The sequence below is a fragment of the Leucopleurus acutus genome (assembly GCF_964270905.1).
Source record: "Leucopleurus acutus genome assembly, chromosome: 1".
NCBI lineage: Eukaryota > Metazoa > Chordata > Mammalia > Artiodactyla > Delphinidae > Leucopleurus > Leucopleurus acutus.
In genome coordinates this window covers 47,218,191-47,233,259 of record NC_139142.1, presented here as the reverse complement: position 1 = coordinate 47,233,259, position 15,069 = coordinate 47,218,191, and the positions used below count along the sequence as shown (strand labels likewise).

Below are 15,069 nucleotides of genomic sequence, written 5' to 3'. Positions count from 1 at the left end.
AAATCTTTTACTAAACATGTCAGAATACTGACTGAAAATTCATTCCTGGTATGAACTATAATTACTATTCAGAACTGAGTAAAGTTAGAATTGATTTATAAACTTCTTTATGAAGTTTATAAAACAGAAAATATATTCCCCTACATTACACATCATTTAATAGAATCAGCCACCCAATCAATTCCCTTCCCTCTTATTTACCTATACTTTGTGTAATCTACACGTCGTATCTGATCACTTCATTTTTCCCATTTGTTCTTTTTTGTTAGGCAATCTACAGTAATAACTCATTTAATGTTCCCAACAAACCTATTATTGTCATTTCAGAGGAGCAAACTGAGGCAAGGAGAAGTTAATATACATGTCCAATATCAAGAGCTATTAAGTTGCAGAGCCAAACTGTAAATCAGCAGTCTGACTGCAGCTAAATACACTGCCTCCCAGGTACCGTAACTTATTTAAGCCATTCCCAGTTGGTGTGCATTTATTCATTTTAGACTTTTATTATTGATGTCACCACTGCTATTGCAAACAGTGCCTTCCAATAAACAGTTCTGTACCTATTCCCCAATTCTAGCGGCATTGCTGGGTCAGAGGGTATGTGTGTTTAAGTCCCAGTTCAGTGATAATCCCAACCAGCCTGTATTCGTGATTGCCCAATTTAAGCCGTATTTGAAGCAGAAAACTAATACAGGGTAGGATGAAGTAGCAATAAAATATGAGTTTGCTGAACAACATGCAATGATAACTTAAAAACTATAAGGATGAGAAACAAAGACTTCAATAAGCACTACAGTCTTGGGACACCTACTATAAATATTAAAAACCCAATGTAACCTAATAGCTCCTGAGAGTATCCCTATATTTTAATACAGTAGAATCTGCCTCATAACTTAGTGATTATATACACATATATCCTTTTCTAAAAAATACTAAAGTATTTAATACACTTAAGAAATTTTTCCATCAAGGTATCTAGCTCATACCATACTTAGAAAACACATTACAGGTGAATTAAAAATATGAATATTGATATTACAGATAAAATATATAAATATGAAATAATTATAAAGGTATTAAAAGGAAATATAGAAAATTTTCTGTAATATTTGTGAAGATTTTATTAACAGTGAAAACAGAGAACTACAAAATAAATGCCAGATTTGACTACATAAAAATGTAAGACTTTAGTATAGTAAAAAAGAGCACAGACAAACTTAAATACAGAATGCCAGTATAGGGAAAATACTTATCACATCAAAAGATTAGTATCACTAAAACAAAAATACACATAAAAGAAAATGGACAAAGTCCATAACTGAAAATTAAGAGAAGAAACAGGAATGGCTAATAAATATATGAAATATTATTCAACTATTGTTCACACTCAGTGTTTACCAGGGAAATAAAAAAGTAATTCTGAGATACCTGTCACACTGGCAAACATTTTGTAAAGATTTACAACATTCAGTATTGGGCAGAATGTCGGAAAAGGGGCACTTTCATATACTGTTGATGGGAGTGCAAAGCCGTCGCCTTCATAACTCTTTCTCGGAGTACAGTCAACCCTTGAAGAATGTGCAACCACATGTGAACTGTGTGCGTCCACTTACATGTGGATTTTTTTCAATCCTAAATACTACAGTACTACACGATCTGTGGTTGGTTGAGTCTGTGGATGTGGAACTTCGGGTATGGAGGGGTAACTACAGGTTATACACATATTTTCGATTTCGAAGAAGGTTGACCTCCCAACCCCACATTGTTCAAGGGTCAACTGTATGTCTGAATCTTGGAGAAACTTTCTGGAGTATATTTGACAGAAAAATTAGATACTAGTTAGCTAGAGAAACAGTTAAATGTAGTTCTTCTACATGGAAAAATTTGACACTATATACAAAGAAGTAGGGAGACCTCTACTCTGACACACAAAAAGATCACCAAAACATACTGGTCAATGAAAAAACTCATACTGCAGAACAAATATGTAATATATATGTCTCTCATTAATGTTATAAAAACAAAACTAGACATGCAAGTAGATATAAAACATATAGAAAAGGTACTGGCAACTTGTACTCCAACTGTTTACAATATAGTTATACACAGTGATTAAGAAATGGCTACTTCTTGGGCTTCCCTGGTGGCGCGGTGGTTGAGAGTCCGCCTGCCGATGCAGGGGACACGGGTTCGTGTCCCGGTCCGGGAAGATCCCACATGCCGTGGAGCGGCTGGGCCCGTGAGCCATGGCCGCTGAGCCTGTGCGTCCAGAGCCTCTGCTCCGCACCGGGAGAGGCCACAACACTGAGAGGCCCGTGTACCGAAAAATAAAAAAAAAAAAAAAAAAGAAATGGCTACTTCTTGATAGGGAGTACCAAGGGAATAAACTGAAGTCAAATTTTCAGCTTTGGTTTAGTACATGTCCTATACTATGGTACTTTCATTTTTTATAATGAGGCTGTACTAATGTATAACTTTTGTAATTAAAAAATGATATAGGGGCTTCCCTGGTGGTGCAGTGGTTGAGGGTCCGCCTGCCAATGCGGGGGACATGGGTTCGGCCCCTGGTCCGGGAAGATCCCACATGCCATGGAGCGGCTGGGCCCGTGTGCCACAACGACTGAGCCTGCGCTCTGGAGCCCGTGAGCCGCAACTGCTGAGCCCGTGAGCCACAGCTACTGAAGCCCACGTGCCTAGAGCATGTGCTGCACAACAAGAGAAGCCACCGCGGTGAGAAGCTGGTGCACCGCAACGAGGAGTAGCCCCCGTTTGCCGCAACTAGAGAGAGCCCCTGCGCGCAACAACAAAGACCCAACACAGCCAAAAATAATAAATAATACAATAAATTTATTTAAAAAAATGATATAAAGTCCATTAGTATGTATCACTGAGTAAAAAAAAACACAAATTATAAATCCATGTATAACACAGTCCCACTTTCATCATTAAATACAAAAACATAATTCTGTAATATTTGAATTTTTACTATGAGCATGCATTACTTTTATAATTTTTTTTTTGGCCACGTCGCACAGCTTGCAAGATCTCAATTCTCCAACCAGGGATTGAACCCAAGCCACAGCAGTTAAAGCCCAGAATCCTAACCACTAGGCCACCAGGGAACTCCCATTGCTTTTACAATTAAAGAATCGTTTTTAAAAAATTTTTTTTGTTTAAAATGGCAAATTCCAGTTGGGAAAAATGGCATCCTGCATGGTGATTTTCCTGACAGTGCCAAGCAAGTTAAGTACTGAGTACTGATCACTTTCTCTATTACTTTAGGACCCAGACTTTTCCTTTGTCTAGCTGCTTTTAAGATTTCTTAGGAAAGTTTCTAATGAAGTAATTTTCTATTTCTATTTACATAATAAATCCTGAAATTGGTAGTCTGTAAGTCAGTACTATACAGTAAAGTTAATTCTTACTTGGAAAAATTGTTTCCCCCAGACATGGGATCAGGCTACTTAAATGGTTCCCTCCTCACAGTTATTTGGAGATTAGATATTTACCTAGTTACTTACAGCTATAAAGTGGCAGAGGACTCAAGAGTGTATCAGTTGAGTACAGTCTGTAAGCAAGGTATTTAAAAACTGAGAGTTTTATCATAATTCTGTATAAGAGTTTGACTAAAGTCTGAGAATCATTAATTCACTCATGACACTTTACCTCTTGAAACATTACTTTTAAAAAAAGCTTTGTTGAGGTATAATTTACACACCAATATTTTATCAAATGTTTGTATTAGAATTCATAAAATATTTACTTTAAATGTTATAAATGGAGAGATGATGTTACATAATGGTTAGAAACATGAGTGCTAGAGCCAGAGCAACCTGGATTTGAATCCTAGCTATGTCCCTAATTAGCTTTGTGACCTTGGGCAAATTACTTAACCCTTGTAATGTTCTTTCCTTGTAAGTAAAATGGGGATAATGCCACCAGAATCACAGGTGTTCTGTGAGGATAAAATGAAAGATAATGTATGTAATAAATAATAATCATCACTTATTGAATATATACACACATATATGTAATTGTTAACCATGCTCACACTGAGATGGCTCACAATTCAAGAAGCACATGGGCACTAAGGGAAACTGAGCCTGTTTCCTCCTCAGTAAAATGAAAATTACACCTACTCCTTACCACACCCTGCAGTACAGGAACATCTGTGAAGCACTGAGCACAGTATCTGACACCCCGAAGATATCATAAACTGAGACATATGGACCTGTTGCTGGTTATTATGGGCACAACGTGCAAGTGATCATATTTCTCAGTATTTGCTCCAATACTTGACTAACATGACTGATAAATCATAAAGTCATGCAAACTAGATATTTAATATTTGTTTTAAAAATTAATCACATGTTGGGGCTTCCCTGGTGGCACAGTGGTTAAGAATCCACCTGCCAATGCAGGGGACATGGGTTCAAGCCCTGGTCCAGGAAGATCCCACATGTCGCGGAGCAACTAAGCCCGTGGGCCACAACTACTTAGCCTGTGCTCTAGAGCCCGAGAGCCACAACTACTGAGCCCGCGTGCCACAATTACTGAAGCCCGTGCGCCTAGAGCCCGTGCCCTGCAACAAGGGAAGCCACCGCAATGAGAAGCCTACGCACAGCAACGAAGAGTAGCCCGCACTTGCCACAACCAGAGAAAGCTCACACGCAGCAACAAAGACCCAATGCAGTCAAAAATAAAATAAATTAAATAAATAAATTTTAAAAAAAATTAATCACGTTACTTTTCATGTGTATATGGGACTTCTTCTCTACAGATAATCAGTCCTCTACATGTCACTATCTTTGTGTACTTTCTTAGGATTTCACATCAACTCAAATGTTTTTTTAAATTTATTTAATTTTTTTTTTTTTTTTGGCTGCATTGGGTCTTCACTGCTGCACGCAGGCTTTCTCTAGTGGCAGCAAGTGGGGGCTACTCTTAGTTAACGTGCGCAGGCTTCTCATTGCAGTGGCTTATCTTGTTGCGGAGCACGGGCTCTAGGCACGTGGGCTTCAGTAGTTGTGGCACACAGGCTCAGTAGTTGTGGCTTGCAGGCTCTAGAGCACAGGCTCAGTAGTTGTGGCGTACGAGCTTAGTTGCTCCGCGGCATGCGGGATCTTCCTGGACCAGGGCTTGAACCCAGGTCTCCTGCATTGGCAGGCGGATTCTTAACCACTGCGCTACCAGGGAAGTCCAAATGTTAATTAAACTGCTTGAGTGTAGAAATGTTTTTAATTAAACTGCTTGGGTGTAGACAAATAAAACCTTTTTTTTTTTTTAATTCTTTCACTGAAAACACAGTCACTTCACAGACACAAGAGAGCACACATAGTGTATGATTCCATTCACATGAGGTTTAAGAACTGGTAACACTATGCTGTGATGAGAGAGGCAAACAGTGGCTATTTGGGAAAAGGCATGCGAGAGGCCTTTTGGGGTGTCGGTATCATGCTATACGCTACATCAAGTTCTGGATGGTTACAAGGTATATACATCTTCAAATATTCATCTGTAATTTAAAATCTGTTCATTTTACTGTATGTAACACCAATTTAAAACAAGAAAGAAAAGAAACCCATAGTTACTTACTCTTAAAAGATTTGGAGCTTTCCCTTGTCTTAATTCATTATCTTTTGTCTTCAAATTGTATTTTCTTAAAGCACTATATAAAAGCTCTCACTTGCAATTCTAAGACCAATCCTGACTGATTTCAACCACTCCAAAATCATCCCATAAATATACTTTTCTATGTAGTTCTTTGTCTTAAGAATTAAATGAGTTTCCATTTAAACTAAAAAATAACTTAAAGCAGGGATTGTGTCTACTGTCAGATACCTTCATCTATATAGTCAAGTCTAAATCAGATTTTTTACCTTATTCTAATGACAGACACATTCTTTTATTCTCTTTCACCTCCTAATCTGTAGGCTTCTACCACTACTCTTTCCCCTCATTCCCTCCTCCACATTTTACTGGAATTAAATGTGATATTCTTTCTAAAATAACGATTTGTTCATTTTGTAACATGTTCAGAAACCAATGACTCTACAATGCACTAGCCTATATATTCCCCAGCCTGACATTAAACACCCTCCAGTGTGATCCAGAAGTTCCTTGGAGGTCTCTCTCCCATGAATTGGCTCAAATGGTTTATTTACGCGTCTTGTACTTTTCTTTTGCCAGGATGTTCTTTGTTAATATCATTCTTTCTACCAGGATTGCCTTTTCTTCCCATCAAAATCCTAGCCACTGGAATCCTAGCTAATTCACAAACTTACCTCCCCAATCCCAAAACTGAATATACCCTATTTGGAATTGCTTTGTCTTCTGAATTCTTATAACATTATTTTCTGCAACACTCATTTAACATTGATGTATTACCTCCTTAAATACAGTACCTGTAATTGTGCTTTTCAACGAGCCTATAAACTACTTAAGAGTAAGGATTGTCTTATTTCTTGGTATCTCCCAAATGTAATCAGTACATGAATAGTGACATAGAAGTTACAAGGTATGTAACCTTAGACATTCCTAAACTTACTGTGCCATAATATCTTCATCCTTATATGTGAGTAATAACATAATCCACCTCAATGGGTAGTAGTGAGAATTAAATGAGTTTCCACGAGTAAAGTGTATGAAATAGGTCTGGGCATACATAACCTCTATGTTCACTGTGTACTTTCATTACCATCATCATCACCCCAGAACTTAAAAAACCAGGAATGAACTGAATAGTAAAATTAGTTTACTTATTTGCTGCTGGGATCTATCCTAAGAAATGGATTTGTAAATGTGTGGCCAATGGAAACATGGGAAACTAATTTCCTGGGACTCTGAAGAACCATGTAATCTAATTAATTAGTCATCTAGCTTCTCAAAAGACACTGCCTTCGTTCCTATTGCATGCCATATGCTGAGTTGGGTCCTGGTAACAAAAAGGTAAGAAACAGTCTCTTCATGCAGGGGCTCACGATTATTAGGGGAGAACATGTAGTATAATACCAAACACAGAAAAGTCTGGTGACTTATGACAGAAGGATAACCTAATTCAGGTCGGGGAGGTAACAGAAGGAAATCTGAGAAAGCTTCTTAAAGGAGCAACACCTTAAAGGGAAAAGAGAGGCACTAAGAGACCAGCATATGCAAAGCATAGAGACAGTTTTAAGCAACCTGATAAAAACAATAATGTCTTAACTAAATACTGGTGGTTTTCACAAAATACCCCAAAAATGGAACTAAATGCTAAAAAAAAAAACTGTCCAATTTCCACAAAGCAAAGAACTGAGGCCAGTTAAGGTACTGTCTCCTTTTGACTCTCCCTGAGCAGAGAACCAGCTTTTCTTTTTATTGACGCGACTGCTACCACCTGACATGACGATCTGCACATAACAGACTCTGGTGATGATTTCAAGATCGAGGGAAAAGATGCTGAGGGAGAGTATTCTTTAACTTGACCACTCTCCTGGCCTACACAGTCCATTTATCCCAATATCAAAAACACAGAGGGGGACCTACTGTATAGCACAGTATATACTATACACAGTATATACTCAATATTTTTTAATAACCTATAAGGGAAAAGAATCTGTTAAAGAATATACATATTCTTTTTCTGATTTACACACACACACACGTGTATGTGTGTATAAATGAATCACTGTGCTGTACACCTGAAACTAACACTATATTGTAAATCAACTATACTTCAATTAAACACATACACACACAGAGGCATACAGTCCATGGTTCTCACACTGAGCCCATGCTTAGTCAAAGCCTTACCAGATCCGGGAGTGATAAGAGGCCCCTCTAATTCAAGTGCCTCATCTTCAGACTGGTCATCTAGCTTTTTCTTTTTTTTCTTTGTTGGATCTCTGGGTTTTTTTAATAGAGAAAGCTCTTCAGGGTGTCTGATATCTGTTAAAATAAAAAAAACATTATTTTACTAGCATAACAGAAAATTTAAACACATTACACTTGGTAAATCTGTTAATCCATTCAAGAAAAGAATTTGTAATTTCCTTCTGTGTATGTGTGTGTTTGTGTTTTGCCAGATACTAATGCTATGCAAAAGATTGGAGTATGACACTTTTAAAGACAATATACCAAAGCACTCTTAATTCATAACTATCCAATAAATGTAGTTACCTCAAAGTGGAAAGATAATAATCTACTAGGGTACAGAAAGAAAATACTGGAACTCTTATTTACATATTTTTAAATACAAAACTGTAAGAAATTAAGGTTTATATTATATGGTAGCCCTCATTCATTCTGTATGCCATAAGTTAACACAAGATATGTGAAGTAAATGTAAAGAAAATACTTTCCCATCATTACCAAATCTCAAAATTTTAGTCGACTCAAACTTTTCTACCTTGATATCAAATGGCTACAAGTTTTTGTGTTTATTCTATTCATTTTCATGTGAAGAACCTGATGAGAAGCAAAATGGTTACAGGAAAGTTAACAAAAAGAATTAAAATGACCCAAATAAGTATAAATATCACATTACATATTATATATTATATACCATGTTCATAAATTGCAAGAATGGTTAAGTCAGTTCCCCCAAAACTTAGCTAAAGATTCAATGGAATTCTAATAAAAATTCCAGCTTACTCTTTTGAACAAGTTGATTGTAGAATCGTTCTCATTTCCTTATAAATTTTATGAGTCAAAGCAATTTAAAATAAAGCTGGAAGACTTATACCACCTGATTTTAAGACATCATAAAACTACAGCAATTAAAACAGTGCAATTACTGGCTAAATGATAAGACGTATAAATTAATGGAATAGAAGAGAGGACCCAGAAACAAACCCAGATACAGGCGGTCAATTATTTTGGACAAAGGCGTCACAGCAATTCAAGGGAAAAGGGAAATCTCTTCAATAAACAGTGCTAAACAAGAGATTCATGTATTTTTCTAAAAGAACGTTAGCCCTCACCTAACACAATGTGCAAAAATTAATTCTAAGTGTATCATAGACCTAAAAGAAAATTTAAGTAGACAAAGATTTCTTAGATAGGACACCCACACCCCCCCATAAAAAAACTGCCCTTTACTACAAGAAAACACCACCACCACCACCCTGCTCCTTGAAAGACTGTTAAGAAAACAAAAGGCAAGCTGTGTATTGGGACAAAATATTCACAAAATATGCATATCTGACAAAGGAGTTGTATCCAAAATACATAAAGAACCCATACAACTCAATAATAAGCAGACCAGTGGGCTAAAGAGTTGGACAAGCACTTCACCAAAGAATACATAAGAATAAACAAGAAGCATATGCGAAGATGCTCAACATTACTGGTCAGGGAAGTGCAAATTAAAACCACAACACACATACATACCCATCAGAGTGGCCAACATTAATAAAACTGATAATACCCAGTGTTGGTGAGGATGTGGAAGAACTGGAACTCTCATAACCAGCTGTTGGGAATGTGAAATGAGAATTTTTGAAAACACTTAGGAGTTTGTTATAAAGTTAAACATATACAACTCAGACACTCCACTCCTAGTTGTTTACTTAAGACAATGAAAAGCATATTTGTAAGCTTTACTCACAAAAGCCAAAACTGGAAATAACCCAGCTGGATAAACAAAATGTGATCATTTCATATCAGTGGGATACTACTCTTACAATGTAACACAACTCATCAGTAAAAAGAAACAAACTATTAATACATGCAATAACCTGAATGCATCTCAAAATCATTATCTAAGTGGAAGAAGGCAATTAGAAAAGGGTATATACTGCATGATTCCATTCACAATATTCCAGAAAATGATAACAAATCTATAGTGACAGAGCAGAGCAATGACTGTTAGGCTAGAGTTTGAGAGCTAATGGAAATGTTCTATATCCTGATTGTGGTAGTTTCAGAGATGTAAGCATCTGTCAACTCATCCAACTGTACACTTTAAATGGGTGCAGTTTATTGTACATCAATTATACCAAAATAAAGTTAATTAAAAAATAAAGAGGGTAAGGAGAGGGAGAGCAAAGAAAAACAATAAAAGAAAAAAGCAGCAAAAAAAAGAAGCACTAGGTCGTATCTCACAGTGTTTGGCGGCACTACCCCATATGTCACAGACAACAAAATCCAAGTCGCTGCATAACTTGTAATGATGCAGACTGCTAAGTCACTGGATCAGAATTTGACAGGGGGTAGTTTGTACCTTCAGGAACCCACAGTACTCACTAGATTCAATCCAGCGTTACAAATTCAGGAAGCTTTTTATCAGTAGGGGAACTCAAACTAGGGTGGACCACACCTGCTGCAGCGCTGATGAGGCACAATTTGAGGCAGAAGCACATGGCCAAACTACCTGGATCTCAGCTCCACTATTTATGAGCTGTATGACTTGGGCAAGCTACTTATTAGCCTGCCAGCATCCAAGTTTCCTCAGCTGTAAAATGAGACTAATACTACCGCAGGAGGTTTTTTGTGAAAATTCAATGATTAATATGGGTAAAGTTTCTTGCACAGGGCCTGACAAGTACTTTGTAAGTATTAAGTATTAATGGTTTTTTCCTAATTTTAAACAGTATACAATTATGGTATAAATTTGGAAATTATGAAAAAGTATAAGACATGTAAAATCTGTTCTTGAAAAATGGAATATGACTATGTGAATCAGTGATCATTTTAATAGATGTATAAAGTTGTATTAATATAACATAATTTAACCATTCTTCTAATACTGTGCCCATTATAAATAATGGTTCTACAAACATCTATCTATATACATATTTTTCCACATTTTATTTCTTTAGAAATTCATTGGAATAGAATTACTGGATCGAAGGTTATAATAATTTTAAGGCAAAAATGGAGGAAGATGGGCACTTGTGTTATTTTTTAAAGCTTTATTTTTAAAACAGTATGTTTATCTCCTTGTTTTAATTTACATTTCTTTGATTAATACTGATGTTGTACACTTCCTCATGGGTTTTTAGCCATTTATATTATTTCCTTCCTTCACTCATTTTTCTATTAGATTTCTTCAAATCAAAGTTAAATTGCATATAAAGATTAACATGGTAGCAATCACTGCAAACCACACTGAACTTTCTTTTTAATTTTATTTTATATATATCTTGTACCATGTTTAAAAAAGAAATTCAAATAAATCTTTTAATAACTACATGGATTTTTTGTTTCTCTGTTGGTTATTTGATTTTTACTATTAGGAACACTCTGGTACACATTAGAACACATTTTTGTTTTGTTCTGTATATATTTTTTTTTATAAGTTGAGTCTTATTTTTTTAATATTAATTTATTTATTTAGGCTGCACCGGGTCTTAGTTGTGGCACACGGGATCTTCGTTTCAGCATGAGGGATCTTTAGTTGCAGCATGTGGACTCTTAGTTGCAGCATGCATGTGGGATCTAGTTCCCCGACCAGGGATCGAACCCGGGCCCCGTGCATTGGGACCACAGAGTCTTACTCACTGGACCACCAGGCAAGTCCCTTGTTCTGTATTTTACATGCAATTTTGGGGGGAATATTATTCTGAAACATGAAAATGGAATCAGCAGTAAAATTGTCCTCAACAAATACTTTAGCAGAGAATAGGTGAACATAACTGCTCCTTACTTATTAATAAATTAATAAATTTGGGCTAAGTACATCTTAGGTACTAAACAGCAGAAATCACGATAAAAATAAATTCTTAAATTCTGTCACTTTCTTAAAAGTTTCCCTGGCATGTCTTTTCCAAGTTAAAAATAGGACAGCATATTCTTTAGCTAAAGTTACAAAATTATGGGGCTTCCCTGGTGGTCCAGTGGGTAAGACTCCCCGCTCCCAATGCAGGGGGCCCAGGTTTGATCCCTGATACGGGAACTAGATCCTGCATGCATGCCACAACTAAGAGTCTGCATGTCGCAACTAAAGATCCCTCATGCCGCAACTAAGACTAGCGCTGCATGCATGCATGAATAAATAAATAAATAAAGTTACAAAATTAAAAATCACAGATTTTCTTCAGTCTTGTATATTCAAGTTGAGATAGGCTGGGACCTGGGACCCTTTACCAGAGTGCTTGCACCTGGACAAATGTCTGCTGAAGCAACAGAATACATAGAAACTATAAGGGACTAAAAATAGCTGCATGCATGTGCAGTTAGGGTAATTATGAACAATAAGATACAAAAAGGCCACAAACCAACTGCCATTCTGGAGGTGTTGGGAAGCAAAACTAGGGTACTGAGCATGATCCCTACACACAGCACCAAGGGGTGGGCAGACCATCTAAGCCACCGCTCCAGCACAGCCCACCAACCTGCCCCCACCCTCACCCCATTTAAGGGACCAGCCCGCCCTCCTCAGAGAGCCAGCAAGGGAAACTGTTGCTTGTCTCTGCTCTCTTGTGCTGCAGCACAAGTCCCAGTAAAGCCTTGCTGAATTCCTTGTCTGGCCTTTTATTGATTTCTATTGATTAAAGAGTCCAAGGGCAGAAGTCAGTAACAAAGTTAACCCATTTACCCTCAAAAGTAACTTTTGGGGTTTGAATCAGTAGCGCTAATTTCTATCATTATGTAGATTCAGAAACTCAGAAGATATTTCAAGCATGTCTTTTGAGCCATATTTATCTAATTAGCAGAAGTGAATCATCATTTCCTAGACTACTTTTAAAAGAAACAAGATTTAACATGCTAAGAGACCTAATGATTTACGGGTTGTACTTTCAATTCTCAGCGTACCCTCAGCTTTGCTATCACTGCCATGTTGGGAGAAAATAAAGGCTTTAGAAAATTCCTAGCTTCTGAATAATCATTCGTGCCCTCTGCTTCGGTATTAAGTGTGGGCAGGGTGGTAATCTCTCTCTCCACCCATTCATTTCCCCAAAGTAAATCATAAACTGGTACAGGGTGAAAAATCTAAAAAGTATGTAGGGACATAAAACTAATCACGCCTGAGAGATACGACACGCTTCTATCACAATTTGCCATTAACAAGTTTAGTGGGCGAGGGGAAAGCAAGCATGTATAATTGGAAAAAGCCTCCTAAATGTTTCTGGTATGTCCTTTCTGCTTGAGAAACACTGCACTACATGATTCATCCTTTGAGATTTTTGTTCCTAGGTCATTTCCTGTCAGCTCACAAGCCAACTATTATTAGAAAAATGAGTATTGTTAACTAGCTTTTTGGTCAGTCATAGGCAGATGAAGCAGCTCCTAACTTGTATGTGCCCATGAGAATTGCCTGTGACGTAAAAATAATTATATTAAAAATATATGCTTACGCCACACCCCCAGATAATACTCTTAGTGACTCAGGGGTTCCAACAGCTTGTTTTATGAAAGTTCTAGTGATGGATGTTAACGAAACTTACTGTGGTGATCATGTCACAATATATACAAATACTGAATCATTATTTTGTACACCTGAAACTAATATAATGTTATATGTCAATTACATCTCTATTTTAAAGAAAGCGCTATCGGTAATTTTGATTCCAACTTTTCCTTGAGAACTAGTAGCTTAGGGAAAGGGGAGGAGGGAGAAGGACTACATCTTATTTCTCTAATTGAAGCAACGTAGCCATTGGCTACACACGAAGTCTGTGAATAAGTGGTTTTCACTTCATTACAACAATAACAGAAAAAGTGAAGTAAATCCATATAAAATACTATTTCATTGATACAGGAATTTAGGACTTATTATTTACTGTGTCTTATATCAAGGAGAAACTAAACTAGTGAATTAAGGAATCTGAATCACATGTGTAAGACTGGACTTGGGGAGGAGCATAAGTAATTAAACAAGGTTTATACTAAAATAAAACACACCTAGAGGACTATGGGTTATAAAAACTTTAAAATAGGCACACCAAAATACAGTGCTATCTTTCCTTTGTGCTAAATTATAGTTCAATAATAAAGATATACTAGCATTATGAGTCACTACACAAAGCAATGATCCAGGATCTATTTGTAACAAAAGGATAAACTACATAGCAATAAAATTTAACGTTCAAAATCAACATAATGTTATCAAGTAGCATACAAATCTAGTGGAAGACAGACTAAATAAATTATATAATTATGTAATTATATACAGTACATATATATATCTCCAAAACTATGGGGCTGAGGAAGTGGGAAACTAAGGAGCAGAGAAGGGTTCTCAGGTAAAATAATAATCATTTTAGTTTAAAATTTTCTGGAGCGTTTCCAGTTAAACATGTATGTTGAGTTTGTGCATTTACTTTTACTCCTTTCCAAAAATCATACCAAAATGTAAAGAAATAAAACATGAACCTAAAAGGACAAAAATAATAGGAGAAAAACATCAGATAAGCAACATCAGAAGAATGCTGAGACAAAAGCCAGATGGGAAAGAAGCAAATGACTTAGCAAAGTGCACAAATAGAAAATCAAGGTGTTTGCAGGAAGTACCAATGGGAAACACACTGACTCACTTGTGCCAAACATCAAGCATGTTCATGTACTGAAAACAGAGAGACAAGAAAAATGAATCCTGCCCCACATCGGATTACACCTACCCCTTAGATACGCACCCTTTAGGATTCCTTACAGGAAAATCTGAAAAGCCCGAGGCAAGAGATCTTTTAGATACTGACATTTGAAAAAGTGTGCTCAATGTCTAAATACCCTGCAAAAGGGTGACAAGCTAAACCCCATTCAACTAGAGTTTCCTATTAGGTATATGTATGAATGGACAATTAGAATGGACAATCAATGACTGACAGACATTATAGAAAGGACTCTGTGGTAGGCAGAATTCTAGAGATATCTCCTTAAAATTCCTGTCCCTGGTTATACAATCATACGCTAATCTAGGGACTGCTGTGAAGAGACTTTGCAAATGGAATTTACGTTACTGATCAACTGATTTTAGGGAGATTATCCTGAATTCTCTCAGTGGGTCCAGTGCAATCACAGGAAGCCTGCCTAACAGAAGAGAAAGGCAGAAGAGGGAAGCAGAGGAGAGGTCATATAGATTTGAGGAGTAAGAAGAGCTGGACTTGCTGTTGCTGGCTTTGACAAACGAAGAGACCACAAGTCAAAGAA

General features: G+C 36.8%; 1 protein-coding gene across 1 annotated transcript in view; it reads right to left on the bottom strand.

Annotated features, from left to right (window-relative positions):
* FERMT2 (FERM domain containing kindlin 2) overlaps positions 1-15,069 on the bottom strand; it is a 71,445-nt gene that overhangs the window by 22,904 nt on the left and 33,472 nt on the right. The window contains exon 4 of the mRNA XM_082848976.1: positions 7,792-7,926. Coding sequence (XP_082705102.1) covers positions 7,792-7,926 — 135 coding nt within the window. The remainder of the gene's footprint in view (positions 1-7,791; positions 7,927-15,069) is intronic.